Source organism: Carcharodon carcharias, chromosome 15 (assembly GCF_017639515.1).
Source record: "Carcharodon carcharias isolate sCarCar2 chromosome 15, sCarCar2.pri, whole genome shotgun sequence".
NCBI lineage: Eukaryota > Metazoa > Chordata > Chondrichthyes > Lamniformes > Lamnidae > Carcharodon > Carcharodon carcharias.
The window spans coordinates 2,843,391-2,863,568 of record NC_054481.1 but is presented as its reverse complement, the minus strand read 5'-3'; the positions used below and the strand labels follow the sequence as shown (position 1 = coordinate 2,863,568).

The 20,178-nt window shown below is 43.8% G+C and overlaps 1 protein-coding gene across 1 annotated transcript; it reads right to left on the bottom strand.

The window, feature by feature from the left end:
- Nucleotides 1-4,636: 4,636 nt before the first annotated feature.
- On the bottom strand, nucleotides 4,637-10,909 carry LOC121288646 (inositol 1,4,5-trisphosphate receptor-interacting protein-like 2). The gene is made up of 2 exons (XM_041207326.1): nucleotides 8,958-10,909; nucleotides 4,637-5,950 (listed from the first exon to the last, which is right to left on the bottom strand). The coding sequence occupies exon 1, from the start codon at nucleotides 10,735-10,737 to the stop codon at nucleotides 9,208-9,210; it is 1,530 nt and encodes a 509-aa protein (XP_041063260.1). The 5' UTR covers nucleotides 10,738-10,909; the 3' UTR covers nucleotides 4,637-5,950; nucleotides 8,958-9,207.
- Between the last annotated feature and the right edge of the window lie 9,269 nt (nucleotides 10,910-20,178).

Genomic DNA, 20,178 nt, shown 5'->3' with positions numbered 1-20,178 from the left:
ACAGAATCACACAGTGCAGAAGAGGCCCTTCGGCCCATTGAGTCTGCACCGACACGTGAGAAACACCTGACCTACCTACCTAATCCCATTTACCAGCACTTGGCCCATAGCCTTGAATGTTGTGATGTGCCAAGTGCTCATCCAGGTACTTTTTAAAGGATGTGAGGCAACCCGCCTCCACCACCCTCCCAGGCAGCGCATTCCAGACCATCACCACCCTCTGGGTAAAAAAGCTTTTCCTCACATCCCCCCTAAACCTCCTGCCCCTCACCTTGAACTTATGTCCCCTCGTGACTGACCCTTCAACTAAGGGGAACAGCTGCTCCCTATCCACCCTGTCCATGCCCCTCATAATCATGTACACCTCGATCAGGTCACCCCTCAGTCTTCTCTGCTCCAACGAAAACCAGGGAATTGCTGTCCCCCAGCTTTTGTTCAGGAGAAAAATGTGCAACGTGCTGACATGGTCTTCTGTCTGCAAAGGACAGGGCCCTGTGTGTGAATATATGTAGCTTCTAGCACATGTAAGCGAGCCACACTGCAACCACAACTGATAATCTTAAATTAGCTGTCAGTGTATTTCTTGGAATCAGATTGTTTAGCAAGTGCTGACTAATTGCGGAATCACATCTAATGTTGGACACCATGTTTTAAGTTTTGCAAGTAATTTGCTGTTGCAAACAGCCAAAGGGACGTGCCGTTTGATATGACCTGCCAGTCAGTGGGAAATATGGCCTACATACCTGGCATCAGACTGGCATTGAAATTCATACACCACGTTACTCATTTGTGTGATAGGCAGAACGTCACTTTGGCTTGACGACATTATCCTGTTAGTGGCGAATATGACTCATGTTGCTACTGCATAGTAGCAGCCTGAACAGCTAGCTTCACCTGTTGCTCAAACTTTTGAGATAACTTACATTGCCAGGGTAACCTGAGGTAGACTGGGCACTTTTCAGGACCAAAAGTGATGGCCTTAGGCTCCTTCTTGTGTTTGCGTGATATAGAGCGAGGAATGATCTGATCAGGGTAGCCATTGTCCTATAGGATGGATTTGATGCCCTTATTTCAACATCAAGCTTGCACAGTGAGCCAATGGCTCGGGCCCTATTTATAAGGTTGCCGATAAGGCCAATTTCATAGCATTTGGAATTATAAGAATCTCAATGTCTATATTGACCAGTGAATGTTGGCTTGTGGTAGACCGTGGTAGAGAATCCCTGGCAGATTTCTCAACTACACATTGAGGAAAAGGAGCTTGTTTGACTGCTCCATTTCAAAGATGAATTTGAGTGCAGGATGGAACCCATTAAGGTGTGTAAGGAAATTTTTACCTGCAGCTGCAGATCCAAATATAGCAAATGTATCATGTACGTATCAGAAATATACAAGGGGTAGGAAGTTAGGTGTCATTGCATCAAAAAGGTGTTTCTTGTGGAAACTGACAAAGGTGCTTGTGAGAACAGGAGCCGAGAGGGGATCCCATGGCAACATCATCTATTTGGGAACACCATCCATGGTGTCATCAAAACTGAATTCAACTGCATGGGTTGCTGAGTTCGTAAGTTCAATGAATACAGCTTCAGACAATGGCGATGTGTGTAGATCACCATGATATAGGCGTATCCAGGCATATATATCTGTAAACCTGAAGAAGAGATGGAGTAGTCATCCTAAATAAGTGTGACTATATCAACAAAATGCATACCATTCTTAATGTCAAGTTCAAATTCATATCCATTGGATCTGCAGCTAAGCATGATCAGGCAGTGCTGTGTGAAAGCAAGTTACAAAACCGCTTGCTGGACTTGTGTAAGAGCAACAAGCTGCCGGATGATATATATGACAGGATTCACCTTCATAGCTCACTGTGTCCACGTATGTATGGGCTGCCCAAGACACACAGAGGTGATGTCCCTTTACACCCCATCTTATCTGTGACCGGTTCTGCACAACCTGACTTGGCCAAATGGCTGGGAAATTGTTACAACTGGTTCTGAGCAAGTTTTCCACATACACGGTGAAAGACTTTCACATTTGCGAAAACCATACAGGACTTGCAGATTGATAGCAATGCTGTGCCCATGTACTCATTTGACATGGCTAGCCTATTCACCAACGTACCACTCACAGAATCACAGAATGACAGAATCACACCAGTGCAGAAGAGGCCCTTCGGCCCATCGAGTCTGCACCGACACGTGAGAAACACCTGACCTACCTCCCTAATCCCATTTACCGGCATTTGGCCCATAGCCTTGAATGTTATGATGTGCCCAGTGCCCATCCAGGTACTTTTTAAAGGATGTGAGGCAACCCGCCTCCACCACCTTCCCAGGCAGCGCATTCCAGACCATCACCACCCTCTGGGTAAAAAAGCTTTTCCTCACATCCCCCCTAAACCTCCTGCCCCTCACCTTGAACTTATGTCCCCTCGTGACTGACCCTTCAACTAAGGGGAACAGCTGCTCCCTATCCACCCTGTCCATGCCCCTCATAATCTTGTACACCTCGATCAGGTCACCCCTCAGTCTTCTCTGCTCCAATGAAAACAATCCAAGTCTATCCAACCTCTCTTCATAACTTAAATGTTTCATCCCAGGCAACATCCTGGTGAATCTCCTCTGCACCCCCTCCAGTGCAATCACATCCTTCCTATAATGTGGCGACCAGAACTGCACACAGTACTCCAGCTGTGGCCTCACCAAGGTTCTATACAACTCCAACATGACCTCCCTACTTTTGTAATTTATGCCTCGATTGATAAAGGCAAGTGTCCCATATGTCTTTTTCACCACCCCACTAACATGCCCCTCCGCCTTCAGAGATCTATGGACACACACACCAAGGTCCCTTTGTTCCTCAGAACTTCCTAGTGTCATGCCGTTCATTGAATACTTCCTCGTCAAATTACTCCTTCCAAAGTGTATCACCTCACACTTTTCAGAGTTAAATTCCATCTGCCACTTATCTGCCCATTTGACCATCCCGTCTATATCTTCCTGTAGCCCAAGACACTCAACCTCACTGTTAACCACCCGGCCAATCTTTGTGTCATCCGCAAACTTACTAATCCTACCCCCCACATAGTCATCTATGTCGTTTATATAAATGACAAACGATAGGGGACCCAGCACAGATCCCTGTGGTACACCACTGGACACTGGCTTCCAGTCACTAAAGCATCCTTCTGTCATCACCCTCTGTCTCCTACAACTAAGCCAATTTTGAATCCACCTTATCAAATTACCCTGTATCCCATGTGCATTTGCCCTCTTTATAAGTCTCCCATGTGGGACCTTGTCAAAGGCTTTGCTGAAATCCATATAAACTACATCAACTGCAGTACCCTCATCTACACACCTGGTCACCTCCTCAAAACATTCAATCAAATTTGTTAGGCATGAACTCACTCTGACAAAGCCATGCTGACTGTCCCTGATCAAACCTTGCCTCTCCAAGTGGAGATAGATTCTCTCCTTCAGAATTTTCTCCGATAGTTTCCCTACCACTGACATGAAACTCACTGGTCTGTAGTTCCCTGGCTTATCTCTACAACCCTTCTTAAATAGCGGAACCACATTAGCTGTTCTCCAGTCCCCTGGCACCTCCTCCTTGGCCAGAGAGGAATTAAAAATTTGGGTCAGAGCCCCGTGATCTCCTCCCTTTGCCTCCCTCAGCAGTCTGGGACACAAATCATCCGGACCTGGAGATTTGTCCACTTTTAAGCCTGCCAACACCTCCAATACCTTGTCACTCCCTAGATCAATTTGCTTAAGAACCTCGCAGTCTCTCTCCCCGAGTTCGATACCTTCATCCTCATTCTCTTGGGTGAAGACGGATGTGAAGTATTCATTCAACACTCTAGCGATGTCCTCTGGCTCCACCCATAGATTGCCCCCTTGGTCCCTTATGGGCCCTACTCTTTCCCTGGTTATCCTCTTCCCATTGATATACTTATAGAATATCTTGGGATTTTCCCTACTTTTACCAGCCAGAGCTTTCTCATATCCCCTCTTTGCTCTCCTAATTGCTTTCTTAAGCTCCACCCTGAACTTTCTGTACTCCACTAACGCCTCTGCTGATTTGCTTCCCTTGTACTTGCTAAAAGCCTCTCTTTTCCTTCTCATGGTACCACTCAAGGAAGCCTTGGACATTTGCACTGCGGCGCTATATCATGGCAGTCTAGAAATGCCTCTATTGTCTGTGTCAATATTCATTGAGCTTATGAGCTTGGCAACTCATGCAGTTGAGTTCAGTTATAATGACACCATGTATGCCCAAATAGATGGTGTGGCTGTGGGGATCCCCTCTAGACCAGCTCTCGCAAACATCTTTGTTGGTTTCCATGAGAAACACCTTTTCGATAGAATTAGTATAAATGTTGTTCCCTTTACAATTGGTATTCTTACATATCTGTCCTGATGAGATGAACAGATTCGACAGCATGTCTATTTTTTCAACAATTCCGTTGGTGGGATTTTGTCCCTCGTAAATTATTAGCTCAATCCAATTATCATATTGCACCCCATCTGCCATTTACTTTTCTTGTTTACCACATAGCTCTCAGGTAAAATGCATTCCAAAATTGTATACATTTAAAATAAAGATATTTAGATAGCATAACAAATCACAAAAATTCGAGGTTTATTACAACAATCTCTTCTGCTATGCCCTGAGATACATTTTTAAGCAAGTTATTCTATCTTATATACATATACAAAGTACGTACTGTTTTACAAATATGAGGAGAAGAGATCAGCAGTAATATTTCAGAAGGTAAACATCTATGACTGTATTGGGTAACTGATTATAATGTAATATTACTGTACCCGTGACCAGACAATTAAATTTAATGCTACAGTCAAAATGTCTTAATTGCATTAAGTAGTAATAAAATAGCATACCCTCATTATGAAAAGTGTTTTTTACATGTATAATATATAGATAAAATATGGTACCGTGCTTTTTTGGGTTAGAGCAACGAGCTCATCTGGAAGAAATTTTGGAGTAAATGTTTTATTTTGGTAGCGCAGATAAAACACAAAGAGTAAATCAAATATTTGAAGTCCTGAATATATCTCGTGACCAATGTATCTCTGCATCGTTACAAGGCATTGAAATTAAACTTTCCAATGGCACTTAAATGTTCTTTCACTGGATTCTTTTCCTTGGCTTAATCACAATGGGCATGCAGCCTCTCAACAGCAAAAAGCTTGAATTGAGAAACATGGATGGAGGGTGGATTGTCAGTCCAGCAACTGATAGCTGTTCAGGCTGTAAAGGAAATAGTTTGTGAGCAGCGTGATGGCGAGAGAGCTGAGCTGTGTCCTGCCAGCTGAGGCGAAAGCAATAGTCTCGACAGGTGGGCGACATATGGGAAATTTAGAAGCTGTGTGAACATAAACAGTCTCATTGATGAGACCCAGTCTCACTGAAGGTCTAAATAAGAAACAACTACATTTGGTGCAAATTGAAATCTGCAAAAATAAACACTGGAAGCCCCAAACTCTGAAAACCAGAAACTCTAAAGCATGCATAAACGCAAAAGCCATAAACACTAGTAACACTGTATACCTTGAAAGATAGAAAAGTCTGGTCCAACTGAGAAAAGCTGCTCTAATCATGTCCAATATGTAATCCGCCGGCTATATTTTTGTAGGCCCACAGCATGACTTTGTAGTTTTCAGTTAGATAAATAAACAGCCAGCTTTTAAAAATAGCACTTTATTTTTGATAGTGGCATAGTTTAACCATTTGCAATACCTTCTTAGCCGAGGCTCACACTGTCCAATCTCTTGTAAAATAAGGAGACATGTAGGAATATTAAAAAGAGAAGTTTTTTTGTTTAAAGAAATGGGTTGTCTGTACTGAGGACATTTGGCATACTTCAAGTCAGAAATGCCTCAGCCGATGTGTCATCAGTCTCAGTTCCTCCTGCACAATCCTGTTATATAAAAAAGGAACTAATATGAAGCCACATACTGAGAACACACATTGCAGTTTCTAATTAATATTATATGTCATCTACTTACAAAGTAAATAATCATTAACCCGGTAGGGTGCATACGCCCTCCTTAGCAGGAGGGAATCCTAAACTGCACACAGTTAGAGCAGTTGGAATGCTTTCAATAATGCTGTCTTATATATTTTAGCAACAGCAGACACAAAGAGAGGATGAATAGAGAATAATGACGAGAGAGGATTTTCTCAATTTTGCAATAGATAGTCCACAATATTTAAATAGTTTATCTCTTTAATGGATATCATGTTTCCAAAGTTCTTTTAATTTCCTACTCATGGAACTTGCTGATAGATTTATAGAACTCCAAGATTCCATCCTTAGCCCATTCCTCTTGCTCTTTTAATGTCCCTCAATCACCACATCCATAGACACAAAACCAGCTTCCACATGCATGATGATAGCTGGCTCTACATTACGACCATTCTGCTTTATGGTTGTTTATTCATGCTCATAGTCATGAGTAAACCATCTATTTTTTTCCAACATAGCTTCAAGCTTGAAACCTTGAGCAAAATTTGTCAGGCTCCAGCTATAATCTCTGCACTTTAATCCCTAATTCCAACTCCCTTCTTAGATGCTCATTCAGGCTGAACAGGGTGGATCACAAACTTCAGAGCGTATCTGCTGCTGAAACAGCTGATAGGAAATATATGTCTGCCCCTGGAGCATTGCCCGCCACCCAGTCTGCTGCAATCCTCATCAATAACATACTCTTCTGCAGGCTCAACCTTCTCACCACTAAGGTTCCAGTTTCATCCTCTATAAAGTAAAACTCACCCAAAACTCTGTTGCTTTCACATTCTACCCCGCACAAAGTGTTGCTCCCAAACAACCAGTTTTCCCTGAATTCAAAAATAACTGTCCTGTTTTAACTGTCCTTCCACAGTCTCAGCCCTCCTAACTGAAGCCTCCCCTAGGCCCATGTGCCACTGCCTACTTTGCACGGAGTACTTCATTCTCGTTTGGTAAGAAATATGCCAACCATGTCAGCTATACGGTCGTCTTAAAGTCAATATTTAGCTAGCTGTTTATTCTGAGATTAAATGGAAGAATACTTTTTTTCTGGTGAATGGGGTATTCCATGAGTCTAGGGACCTGTTTCGTGCAAGTTAAAATGTTTCCCTTGCTCAAGAAAATTGTGGATCCCAAGAAAGTCAAAAGAAAGCCAAGACAAACAAACAGCCTGTGCGTTTGTGTTAAGTATGACTGGTGATACTTGACTGTCTGGTAGACGCATAGAGCAAGAACATACTAACTGAACGAGCCCTGCTCATGGTGATATACCCCTATCCGCTTCATATGTGGAGAAGGCTGTGCCATCACCAACTGTGTAAAAAAAAGTATGAGTGGGCAATGCGAGCTTAAAATATGCAAATAGGCAGCAAAGGTAAAAAAACAAAGCAGAAATAAAATGGAGACTTTGAGGAAATGAAACTGGTCACAAACCATTTAACCTAAAACACTGAGAAAGGATGAAACTTGATTATGTCACAATCTGTATTTCTTTCAATTGTGTATTGCATTGTGAAGGATATTCTATATAAATATATATCACAATTAATGTAATGCTTAAACTCCTGGAACTCAATGAACACAGCTTTTCACAATAATTTTCAATAACTTACTTGCATGAAACATAAGAATGATCTATCACAGTCTAATGGTTCTATCTTGTGCTGCTTCTGACTGTTTTATGAATTTCTTTCCCTCCTCCTCATCGCCCCCTTAGTATACACTCTGTTTAACTCACAGATACTTGTATAATTTCAGTGAAATTTAGGATATTATTATTGATGCAACCATAATAAATATTCACCTGATTGCAGAAAATTAAAAATAATTCAAATACTAACACTCTGGTATCAAATATAGATTATTGTAAAATGTAGCAAGTTCCACAAATTGCTAACATCCAATCTATTTAAGAATAAACACTTGAAAGTCCTATATTTAAATTAATCAAACGGCCAAATAGGAAATAAATAATGTACTGGTAAATAGGGATGATCAGGGAATGAGCCTTAGCTTATTGGAAGCATTCCTGCCTTTGTCTCAGTGAATAATGGGTTCAACCCCACCACTCAGACAGCCTCAGCAAGCTCCCAGGGTTGCTGCTCATTGCACCCAGCAGATCTCTGCTAAAGGCCTGCCACATTCAAAAGGGACCATCATCACACAGATTTGTAGATGCAAAAAGCAGTAGAATGAACAGGATACCTTGTGTGGCAGAGGAGAAAAAGAATAGACCATAATCAAGTAAGCCTGAAGATAATTTTCCTGTGGATATTCGGCTTATAGAGGATACTGTATGGGCAGGAGGAGATTACAATACTATGATACCATTTAATGGCCCATACAATGTTATAGGCAGTGTGAGTGAACTATGTAATCCTTCACTACCCATTTGTACTGTTTAAGCTAACCTTCCCAATTGATACTTCTATACTGTTGGTGATGACAAAGAGTACAAGCGACCTCACAGAATATTGATATAAAAGCTAAATACTACGGATTCTGGAGATCTGAAATAAAAACAAAATGCTGGAAAAACTCAACTGACCTGATCTGTAATGAGAGAAACAGGGTTAACGTTTCGAGCCTGTATTACTCTCCTGCGGAACAGTTCCGAACAAGAGTCATATTGGACTTGAGACATTAACTCTATTTCTCTCTCCACAGGTACAGCCAAACCTGCCAGGTTTTTCCAGCGCTGTTTTTAATCACAGAACGTGGAGTTGGTGATGCAGGGTGAAATCAGTCCTCACCTCAGCAAATTCACCACCTTCAAATAGTAAGCACTTGAGGGATGACCATAAAATAAAGAACTTTACACAGTTAAAACAAAATAAAACCTTCAAATTATTTATTAACAAAATAATAAATTACCTAGATTTAAATGCTTTAGAAATTTAAATGAGTAAAAGCTGACCTTTTGATATAAAGTACTGTGTGCACATCAATCTGCTGCTCTCTGAACAGAGAGCAGTTAAGTAATGATACATGTTCTGTGACGATGCCCCAAGAAACAAGAACGTAACAATCATTTATAATGATTGTGTGTCACTGAAACTGAAAAGCAATAAATTAAAATGGCGATTCTACACTTAAGCAGACATGAATAGTAGAAAGGGTTTGACATATTACTCTAACAAGGAGGCAAATTCGGACATCAGCAACTATTAGCAATTCCTAGGTAAGCGTTTATGATTATTTAATTTCATTATTAGATGTGCACGATTCCATGTTTTCAAGAGTTGAAATGAAACCAGATCCAAAAGAGCAGGGTCAAAGCCAGCCAGCAGGTTCACTGGCAAGGCTTCCTTAATTTTCCTTGGCACCGTCAAAAAATCTGGGACGTTTTTATTCCCCAGGAAAAAATGCATCAGTTCCTGTTTCTGTAAGCGTTCCCTCCAGAACCTAACCAGGTCCTCTAATCTTTCCATGAGGAATTTTTCATCCCAAGCTTCCAGGGGACCTTTCAACAGCAAATGAAAGAGTGCTGTTTTCATGTTGTAGGAGCAGAGTATCATGTTCCACTGGATGGAAAATTGCTGGTCAAACTCTTTGCAGCCCACGTCACGAAGAGCCTTCATAATCTGAAGACATTTCAGGTGGCAGGAGTTGTTTGGAGTTTGCACTTTCAGCCAATTCAGAAACTTTTGCTCATGCTTGGACAGATAAACATACCAGAAGGCCTCTTGCTTCAGGGGCCTGAGCACCACCTCAGTCCTAGCCCAGGGCTGGGCTACAAGAAATACTGAATCGCCCACATGAACAGCTGGAATCAGTCGCACAGACATGGCGATGTGGCAACACACATAGTCCGACTTGGGCAGCAGTTTCAGTATGAGCTGGTCATTGACCACAGACAGTGTGACAGAGCATCGGTCTTCACACTGGTATTTGATGACATTGAGGCATCGGTGCATCTTGCTGTAGAACCATTTCAGCACCTGGCAGGACGAGAGGGCAGCTCTCTTCTGGAAGTGGATACAGAAACAGTCATTGAAATCTTTCCTGTACTTTGACCACTCGGATTTGCTGGAGGGTTTCAACCTGCAGACGGCGCTTCCTCCCAGGTGGAAGGGCAACTCTTTCATCCCTAAATCAAAGGTGGGTTCCAGCTTCAGGACCTGGGGCACTTTGATGGGCACCAGGAGGTCAAAACAATCCGGGCTGTTGATCTTGTGCTGCTCGTAGGCGCTGCCAACTTGGACAAAGTCCCCTCGGAAGGTCAGAGTGCAGTCCTCATGCTCAGTTTTGCCAACTTTAACCAGCTCGCTGACTATCTTGGTGACATGTGCCTTGCTGTGACCCAGCACGTGTGGAGACAGTTTGATCTGGTGCTCATAGTAAGCCTCCAGGACGGTCTTCCTGCCCGAGGCAGAGTGGGCAGCGGCTGGTACCCGGAGAGGAGGGGAGTGTCGAGGGGGGGGCTGCCAGCAGCTGTATTTGATCAGGCAGTAGCAGAGCAGGAACGCAACCGAGAATCTGAAGAGAGGGAAGGAGCCGGGTTCCTGTGAGTCTGGGCTGCTGCCGAGTTCACTCTGCTGCTGCTGCTGCTGGTGTTGCTGCTGCTGCTGGTGTTGTTGCTGCTGCTGCTGCTGCTGGTGTTGGTCACTCCTGAGGTGATGGAGACACAGGAAAGCGGTGCAGAAACAAGTCACCAGCAGCCAGAAGACTCGCCCATTCGGAGAATAGGCTGACATGGTTTTGACAGGGTCTTAGCGGGTGAAATCAGCCCATCTCCAGCAGTCGGGCAGCCACGTGGAAACCCCGGGATAACTTCCTGCATCGACAGCAACTAGTCCGGCTGGATGTCAGCTGGAACCAGCCAAAAAGAGAGAGAGAGAAAAAAAACCCTCCCGACCGTTACTTAGCTTCAAGCTTCCTCTTCCGAAGGAAATAGATTTGCGTCACATTTTCTATGAGCTAAGAGGAAATGCCACCCTCCAACATCGCAGAGTTTTGCTTTTAAACTGTAAGCGATGGTCTGCGGGGGCTCCGATACATTTAACCCTCCGTGCGCTGGAGGGTTCTGGGCTGCAGCTTTCCCTGTGGACTGACCTCCCGCTCCCAGCAAACACACTGACACACGTCAAACTTCCAAAGGCAAGTTTAGCCCAGCCCGGCTCGGCTTTACGGAAGAGCAATTTGGCAAACCCGTCACACTAAATAGTTCTCTTAGCTTTAACATGCTCGGAACTGAACACCTGCAGACGGTAGGATGAGTGTTTTGGGTTCATGTCAGGGCTGAGTGGATAATTACTGCCTGAAAAGTTGGTCAGATGAAATGTAAAGTAACGTGTGTTCCTCCCCTTATAATTAAGGTGTGTGTGTGTGTTTGCATCTGCACACCAGAGAGCTGGGAATGGGTTTCCCAGAGGAGGAGCTGCTGAATGATAGGATATACTTCAGGTTGCTAATTTAACACAGAGTGAGTGGGTAGATGCAGTGAGGCAGATGCCACTATTTCTATTGCCTGGTTAAACTGATGTCTTTCCTCACGAGGCAGGAGAGCTGGGTTTGTCAGGATGCCGGTGTGTCAGAGCTCTCTCCCTCTCTCTCTCAGCTGTTAAACTAATCAGATGGTCTGATATGAGTTGCAATCTGGAATGGAGCCTCTGGACCTATTGAAATTCCACCCAAGCTGTACTGGTATCTTAAATTTTGGTAGAATCAGCAAGGCTTTCAAAATTGTGGGTGATAATGAGCCAACAATAGGCAAAGTTGAAGCCCATGGAATAAAGGAGACAGTAGTGTAGAGGCAGAGAGCAGTGCTGAACAAGCTTTCGGATAGAAGAGATGTGTATAGCTGTTTCTCTAGCAGCCTGGCATTAAGACCACGGCTCGTTTTGATATTAAAGAAAGGGGCTTGGGGACAGACTGCATAATTTCAAAGTTTCCTTAGGAGGGAACGTTTAAAAATGTAGTGAAGAAGAGGATAGTAGCAGACTTTAGGAGGATGGTGACAAATTGGTGAAATGGGCAGACACATGGTGGATGAAATTTAACACAGAGGAGGGTGAAGTGATAACCTTTTGGTCGGAAGATTGAGGAAAGATCATATAAACCAAATGGTGAAATGTTGAAGTGGCTGCAGGAACAGAGGGACCCAGGGCTTCAGATACACAAAGGTTTGAAGGTGGTTAGGTTGATAAGCTGCTAAACAAAGTATTTGAGACGCTTGGCCTTATAAATAGAGGCTTGGATTACAAAAGAAGGAAGTTACTCTAAACCTTTATAAATCACTGTTAGGTTTCAGCTGGACTATTGTATCCCATTCTGAACACTGCATTTTAGAAACATAGAGCAGGAGGAGGTCATTCAGCCCTTCGAGCCTGCTCCACCATTCAGTACGATCATGGCTGATCCTCTATCTCAAAGCCACACTCCTGCTCTCTCCCCATACCCCTTAACACCTTTCGTGTCCAGAAATCTATCTATTTCCTTAAATATATTCAGTGATTTGGCCTCGACAGCCTCTGTGGTGGAGAATTCCACAGGTTCATCACCCTCTGAGTGAAGAAATTTCACCTCATATCTGTCCTAAATGGTCTACCCCGTATTCTGAGACTGTGACTCCTTGTTCTAGACCCCACCCGCCCCACCCCCAGCCAGAGGAAACATCCTCCCTGCATCCAGTCTGTCCATCTCTGTCAGAATTTCATACATTTCAATGAGATCCCCTCTCATTCTTCTAAACTCCAGTGAATACAGGCCTAGTCAGCCCAATCTCTCCTCATACGACAAACCTGCCATCCCAGGAATCAGTCTGGTGAATCTTCGCTGCACTCCCTCTATGTCCAGTGTATCCTTTCTTAGGTAAGGAAACCAAAACTGCACACACTACTCCAGGTGTGGTCTCACCAAGGCCCTGTACAGCTGCAGTAAGACATCCTTGCTCCTGTACTCATGTCCTCTCACAATGAAGGCCAACATAGCATTTGCCTTCTTAACTGCTTGCGGCACCTGCATGCTTGCTTTCAGTGATTGGTGTACAAGGACCCAGGTCCCTTTGTACATCCACACTTCCCAATCTATCACCATTTAAATAATACTCTGCCATTCCGTTTTTCCTACTAAAGTGGATAGCTTCACACTTATTCATGTTAAACTGCATCTGCCATGTATTTGCCCACTCACTCAACTTGTCTAAATCACCTTGAAGCCTCTGAACGTCCTCCTCACCACTCACATTCCTGTCAAGTTTTGTGTCATCAGCAAACTTGGAAATATTACATTTGGTTCCCTTGTCCAAATCATTGATGTATATTGTGAATAGCTGGGGCCCAAGCATTGATCCCTGCGGTACTGCACTAGTCACCACCTGCCACTCCAAAAAAGACCCACTTACTCCTACTCTCTGTTTCCTGTCCATTAACCAATTCTTAATCTATGACAATATATTACCCCCAATCCCATGAATTTTAATTTTGTACACTAACATCTTATGTGGGACTTTATCAAAAGCTTTCTGAAAATCAAAATACACCACATCCACTGGTTCCCCTTTATCTATTCTGCTAGTTACTTCTTCAAAAAACTCCAGTATGTTTGTCGAACATGATTTCCCTTTCATAAATCCATGTTGACTTTATCTAATCCCATTGATATTTTCTAAGTGTCCTTTTATCACATCCTTTATAATAGACTCTAGCATTTTCCCTATTACTGATGTTAGGCTAACCAGTCTGTAATTCCCTGTTTCCTCCCTCCCTCCTTTTTTAACCAGTGGGGTTACATTTGCCACCCTCTAATCTGCCACGACTGTTCCAGAATCAACAGAATTTTGGAAGATGCCAACCAACACACCCACTATTGTCATGGCCACCTCTTTTTAGTACCCTGGGATGTAGATTATCCGGCCCTGGGGATTTATTGTCTTTCAGCCCCATTAATTTCTCCAGCACTATTGTTTTAGTAACACTAGACCCTTGGTTCTTTAGCATTTCTGGGAAGTTATTTGTGTCTTCCTCTGTGAAGACAGAACTAAAGCAGTTGTATAATTGCTCTGCCAAATCCTGATCTCTATTATAAATTATCCTGTTTCAGACTGTAAGGGACCTACATTTGTCTTCACTAATCTTTCAAAGCATGGGACAAGGTACAGAGGAAATTGATTCCAGCAATAAGGGTCTTCAGCTATGTGCAGAAACTCGAGAAGCTGGGACTGTTCTCCTGAGAGCAGAGGAAGCTTATGGGAGTTCTAATAAAGATGTTCAAAATTATGAGCAGATTTGATAGCTCTTTCATCAAGGGAATGGGACTAATTGGTTAGCTCTTTCAAATGGGCTGAATAACCTCCTGCGTGGTAAGATTCTACATTCCATTTGGAGCAAACAAAGTTACTGTAGAATGTCTTTGGCCTCGGATGTAGTTCAGAATCCCCTTCCCATCCTCAGCTGTGGACCTGCTCTTACACCCCCTGACACATTCCAGGTGTAGTTGGCTTGTCACCACTGTGTAAATGATTTGATTATAAAGGGATTTAGGACCTTGATCAACATCCTTCACTTTGAATGTCTGGGAGTTTTGCTCTGCTCTTAAATTTAAATTGAGGTTAAAAGGGTTTACATGGTGCTCAAGTGATTCATCTTTATGCATATAATTTTTGGGAATCTGCTACTTTAATATAAAATATAATTTAACATTTGTAAACCAGGTTTGCCGTTGCACAGGATTTACACAGCCAGAGTGTGCTCATGCTTCATTCTGCTTCAGACAGTGTTCTGCAGTTACATAAAGGAACACAAAAAGGACATTCAGCCCATTGAACCTATTCTACTAGTCAATGAGATTATGGTTGATCAGTGTCCTAATTCCATCAAACCCCTCCACTCTGACCTTACTGCATATCTCATTACAAACTTGACTAGCAAAACCTTATCGACCTTAAGTTTAGAATGATTAACTGAAAGCCTCTGCTCTTTTTTGTGAATGAGAGTTTCACACTTTACCACCCTTTTTGTGAAGAACTGTTTCCTAACTTCTCGCCTGGCTCTGATTTGAAGCTTATGTCTGCTTGCCCCAGCCACCTCCACATTGCCAGTATAGTATTGGTATGAAGCTCAGGCCATATCTTTAACTGCGGGTCCATTCTCGCCTCCTCTCTACTGCTTGACTTGGATTGGAATTCTCTGACTCAGAAGAGAGCTCTTTGTATTTGAGTGCACAGCTCCACTCTGTTACATTTAAACTGTGTTGAGAACGTGGGCTGCAGTACCAGGCTTCAGTGTAATTGTGAAGCTGCTTGACGGCAATTTGAAGTTGCAGCATAGCCACACCCTACAACGCCGGCTTTGCACAGGAGGAAGAGAGAGTTTCCTTCTTAGTTATTTGGAGACTGATCAAGATGAACAAAAGGCAGTTTTGGGTGAAGCCTTCGATTAATGTGCCTGGGACTGTATAGCTCCTTTTAACCTGGCTTATTTGATATGGCAGCAACAGTACTTCTGCAACAGCGCCATGACTTTCCTGGGGGTCGTTGGTGAGTTTCCAGTAATAGTGGGGACCCCATCGGGAAAACATAATGACAGGAAATTAGGCAGCATTCATGAAATGGGAATGTAAATTGTATCTACGACGTGTAACTTAGAAGGATAGTGAGGCACCACAAATTGGAATGTACCGTATTGAAAGAAATTGAATTGTATTACATTTTTATGAATTTTATGAATAAAATATGTTTCTTGAAAAGAAAATTAAGCCACATTCATAATATTGGGGTTGATGGACAGAGATTCCAGAATGTCCTCTTCACAGAGCAATTAAGAAAATGGCTTAAATTTGATTCACTTCACATGATATGGAGAAACAGCTGAATTCATTGGATATTGCAAAGGCTATAGGCCCTGACAATATCCTGGCAATAGTACTGAAGACTTGTTCTCCAGAACTTGTTGCGCCCCTAGCCAAGCTGTTCCAGTACAGCTACAACACTGGCATCTACCCAGCTATGTGGAAAATTGCCCAGGTATGTCCTGTATACAAAAAGCAGGACAAATCCAACTTGGCCAATTACCGCCCCATCAGTCTACTCTTCATCATAAAGTGATGAAAGCGGTTATCAACAGTGTTATCAAGTGGCACTTGCTTAGCAATAACCTGCTCAATGATGCTCAGTTTGGGTTCTACTAGGGCCACTCAGCTCCTGACCTCATTATAGCCTTAGTTCAACCATCTTCAGATGCTTCATCAATGACCTTCCTTCCATCATAATGTCAGCAGCGGGGATGTTCGCTGAAGATTCATAATGTTCAGCACCATTCGTGACTCCTCAGATACTGAAGCAGTCCAAGTCCAAATACAGCAAGACCTGGACAATATCCAGGCTTGGGCTGACAAGTGGCAAGTAACATTCGCGCCACTTAAGTGTGAGGCAATGACTATCTTCAACAAGAGAGAATCAAACCATCGCCCCTTGACATTCAAAGGCATGACCATCACTGAATCCCCCACTATCAACATCCTGGGGGTTACCATTGACCAGAAACTGAACTGACTAGCCATATAAATATTGTGGCTGCAAGAGCTGGTCAGAGGTTAGGAATCCTGCAACAAATAACTCACCTCCTGACTCCCCAGAGATTGTCCACCATCTACAAGGTTTAAGTCAGCAGCGTGATGGAATAACCTTCACTTGCCTGGATGCGTGTAGCTGCAACAACACTCAAGAAGCTGGACACCATTCAGGACAAAGCACCATATTCACAAACATTCACTCCCTCCACCACCGACACACAGTGGCAGTTGTATCATCTATAAGACGCACTGCAGGAAGTCGCCAACGCTCATAAGACAGCACCTTCCAAACCCACGACTGCTACCATCTAGAGGGACAAGGGCAGCAGATAGATGGGAACACCACCACCTGGAACTTCTCCTCCGAGCCACTCACCATCCTGACTTGGAAATATATCATTGTTCCTTCACTGTCGCTGGGTCAAAGTCCTGGAACTCCCTCCCTAACAGCACCGTGGGTGTACCTACACCACATGGACTGCAGCGGTTCAAGAAGGCAGCTCACCACCACCTTCTCAAGGGCAACGAGGGATGGGCAATAAATGCTGACCCAGCCAGCGAAGCCCAAATCTCATAAATGAATTTTTAAAATTGTAAAAATCTAGTTTTCTGTCCATTCCTGTAACAATTCCATTTTATTAAAAAATGTTACTTTATAATAGGACCTGAAGGTTACGCAAAATCCTTTTGCTATATAATAGATAGGAAGCTATGCTGAATAATCAATGTTGTATAACATGTATCATTATGTTTTAAACATCAGTTTATGTATAATAATAAGGACAGAGTGTAACAGCTGTCATTCGAGAACCTCCTTTATATTCCCAAGATCTAACTGCTTCTGGCAAATGTACTTAAAGATTCTTTTTCAAGAAAGGGGCAGTATTTCAGTTTTTTCCCTAGGGCCTGTTTCCATATCTAAGGATTGTTAGGTGGTGGATATAATCATAGTAAGATCATTAAATGGATGTTAGGTATGTTACATCAGTATTTAAAAGTGAATGGGCTTTGAATGAATTAAATGATAATTAAACAATTCTTAAAAACTATTATTATACACACACATGGAGTGATGGTGACATACTCGTAATGTTACTGGACTAGTAAGCCAAAGGCCCAAACTAATGTTCTGGGGACATGGGTACAAATCCCACCAAAGCAGCTGGTGGAATATAAATTTAATTAATAAAATCTGAATTGAAAGCTAGTCAGTAATGGTGACCATGAGACTATCATTGAGATAAAAACAAAAAAACTGCGGATGCTGGAAATCCAAAACAAAAACAGAATTACCTGGAAAAACTCAGCAGGTCTGGCAGCATCGGCGGAGAAGAAAAGAGTTGACGTTTCGAGTCCTCATGACCCTTCGACAGAACTTGAGTTCGAGTCCAGGAAAGAGCTGAAATATAAGCTGGTTTAAGGTGTGTGTGTGGGGGGCGGAGAGATAGAGAGACAGAGAGGTGGAGGGGGTTGGTGTGGTTGTAGCGACAAACAAGCAGTGATAGAAGCAGATCATCAAAAGATGTCAACAACAATAGTACAATAGAACACATAGGTGTTAAAGATAAAGTTGGTGATATTATCTAAACGAATGTGCTAATTAAGAATGGATGGTAGGGCACTCAAGGTATAGCTCTAGTGGGTTTTTTTTTTTTATTTTATATAATGGAAATAGGTGGGAAAAGGAAAATCTTTATAATTTATTGGGAAAAAAAAAAAAGAGAAGGGGGAAACAGAAAGGGGGTGGGGATGGGGGAGGGGACTCACGACCTAAAGTTGTTGAATTCAATATTCAGTCCGGAAGGCTGTAAAGTCCCTAGTCGGAAGATGAGGTGTTGTTCCTCCAGTTTGCGTTGGGCTTCACTGGAACAATGCAGCAAGCCAAGGACAGACATGTGGGCAAGAGAGCAGGGTGGAGTGTTAAAATGGCAAGCGACAGGGAGGTTTGGGTCATTCTTGCGGACAGACCGCAGGTGTTCTGCAAAGCGGTCGCCCAGTTTACGTTTGGTCTCTCCAATGTAGAGGAGACCACATTGGGAGCAACGAATGCAGTAGACTAAGTTGGGGGAAATGCAAGTGAAATGCTGCTTCACTTGAAAGGAGTGTTTGGGTCCTTGGACGGTGAGGAGAGAGGAAGTGAAGGGGCAGGTGTTGCATCTTTTGCGTGGGCAAGGGGTTGTGCCATAGGAGGGGGTTGAGGAGTAGGGGGTGATGGAGGAGTGGACCAGGGTGTCCCGGAGGGAGCGATCCCTACGGAATGCCGATAAGGGGGGTGAAGGGAAGATGTGTTTGGTAGTGGCATCATGCTGGAGTTGGCGGAAATGGCGGAGGATGATCCTTTGAATGCGGAGGCTGGTGGGGTGATAAGTGAGGACAAGGGGGACCCTATCATGTTTCTGGGAGGGAGGAGAAGGAGTGAGGGCGGATGCGCGGGAGATGGGCCGGACACGGTTGAGGGCCCTGTCAACGACCGTGGGTGGAAAACCTCGGTTAAGGAAGAAGGAGGACATGTCAGAGGAACTGTTTTTGAATGTAGCATCATCGGAACAGATGCGACGGAGGCGAAGGAACTGAGAGAATGGGATGGAGTCCTTACAGGAAGTGGGGTGTGAGGAGCTGTAGTCGAGATAGCTGTGGGTGTCGGTGGGTTTGTAATGGATATTGGTGGACAGTCTATCACCAGAGATTGAGACAGAGAGGTCAAGGAAGGGAAGGGAAGTGTCAGAGATGGACCACGTGAAAATGATGGAGGGGTGGAGATTGGAAGCAAAATTAATAAATTTTTCCAAGTCCTGACGAGAGCATGAAGCAGCACCGAAATAATCATCGATGTACCGGAGAAAGAGTTGTGGAAGGGGGCCGGAGTAGGACTGCAACAAGGAATGTTCCACATACCCCATAAAGAGACAGGCATAGCTGGGGCCCATGCGGGTACCCATAGCCACACCTTTTATTTGGAGGAAGTGAGAGGAGTTGAAGGAGAAATTGTTCAGCGTGAGAACAAGTTCAGCCAGACGGAGGAGAGTAGTGGTGGATGGGGATTGTTCGGGCCTCTGTTCGAGGAAGAAGCTAAGGGCCCTCAGACCATCCTGGTGGGGGATGGAGGTGTAGAGGGATTGGACGTCCATGGTGAAGAGGAAGCGGTAGGGGCCAGGGAACTGGAAATTGTTGATGTGACGTAAGGTGTCAGAGGAATCACGGATGTAGGTGGGAAGGGACTGGACAAGGGGAGAGAGAAGGGAGTCAAGATAACGAGAAATGAGTTCTGTGGGGCAGGAGCAAGCTGAGACGATCGGACTACCGGGGCAGTTCTGTTTGTGGATTTTGGGTAGGAGATAGAAGCGGGCCGTCCGAGGTTGGGCAACTATCAGGTTGGAAGCTGTGGGAGGGAGATCCCCAGAGGAGATGAGGTCAGTGACAGTCCTGGAAACAATGGCTTGATGTTCAGTGGTGGGGTCATGGTCCAGGGAGAGGTAGGAGGAAGTGTCTGCGAGTTGACGCTCAGCCTCCGCGTGGTAGAGGTCAGTGCGCCAGACAACAACAGCACCACCCTTGTCAGCGGGTTTGATGACAATGTCAGGGTTGGACCTGAGAGAATGGAGTGCAGTAAGTTCAGAGAGAGACAG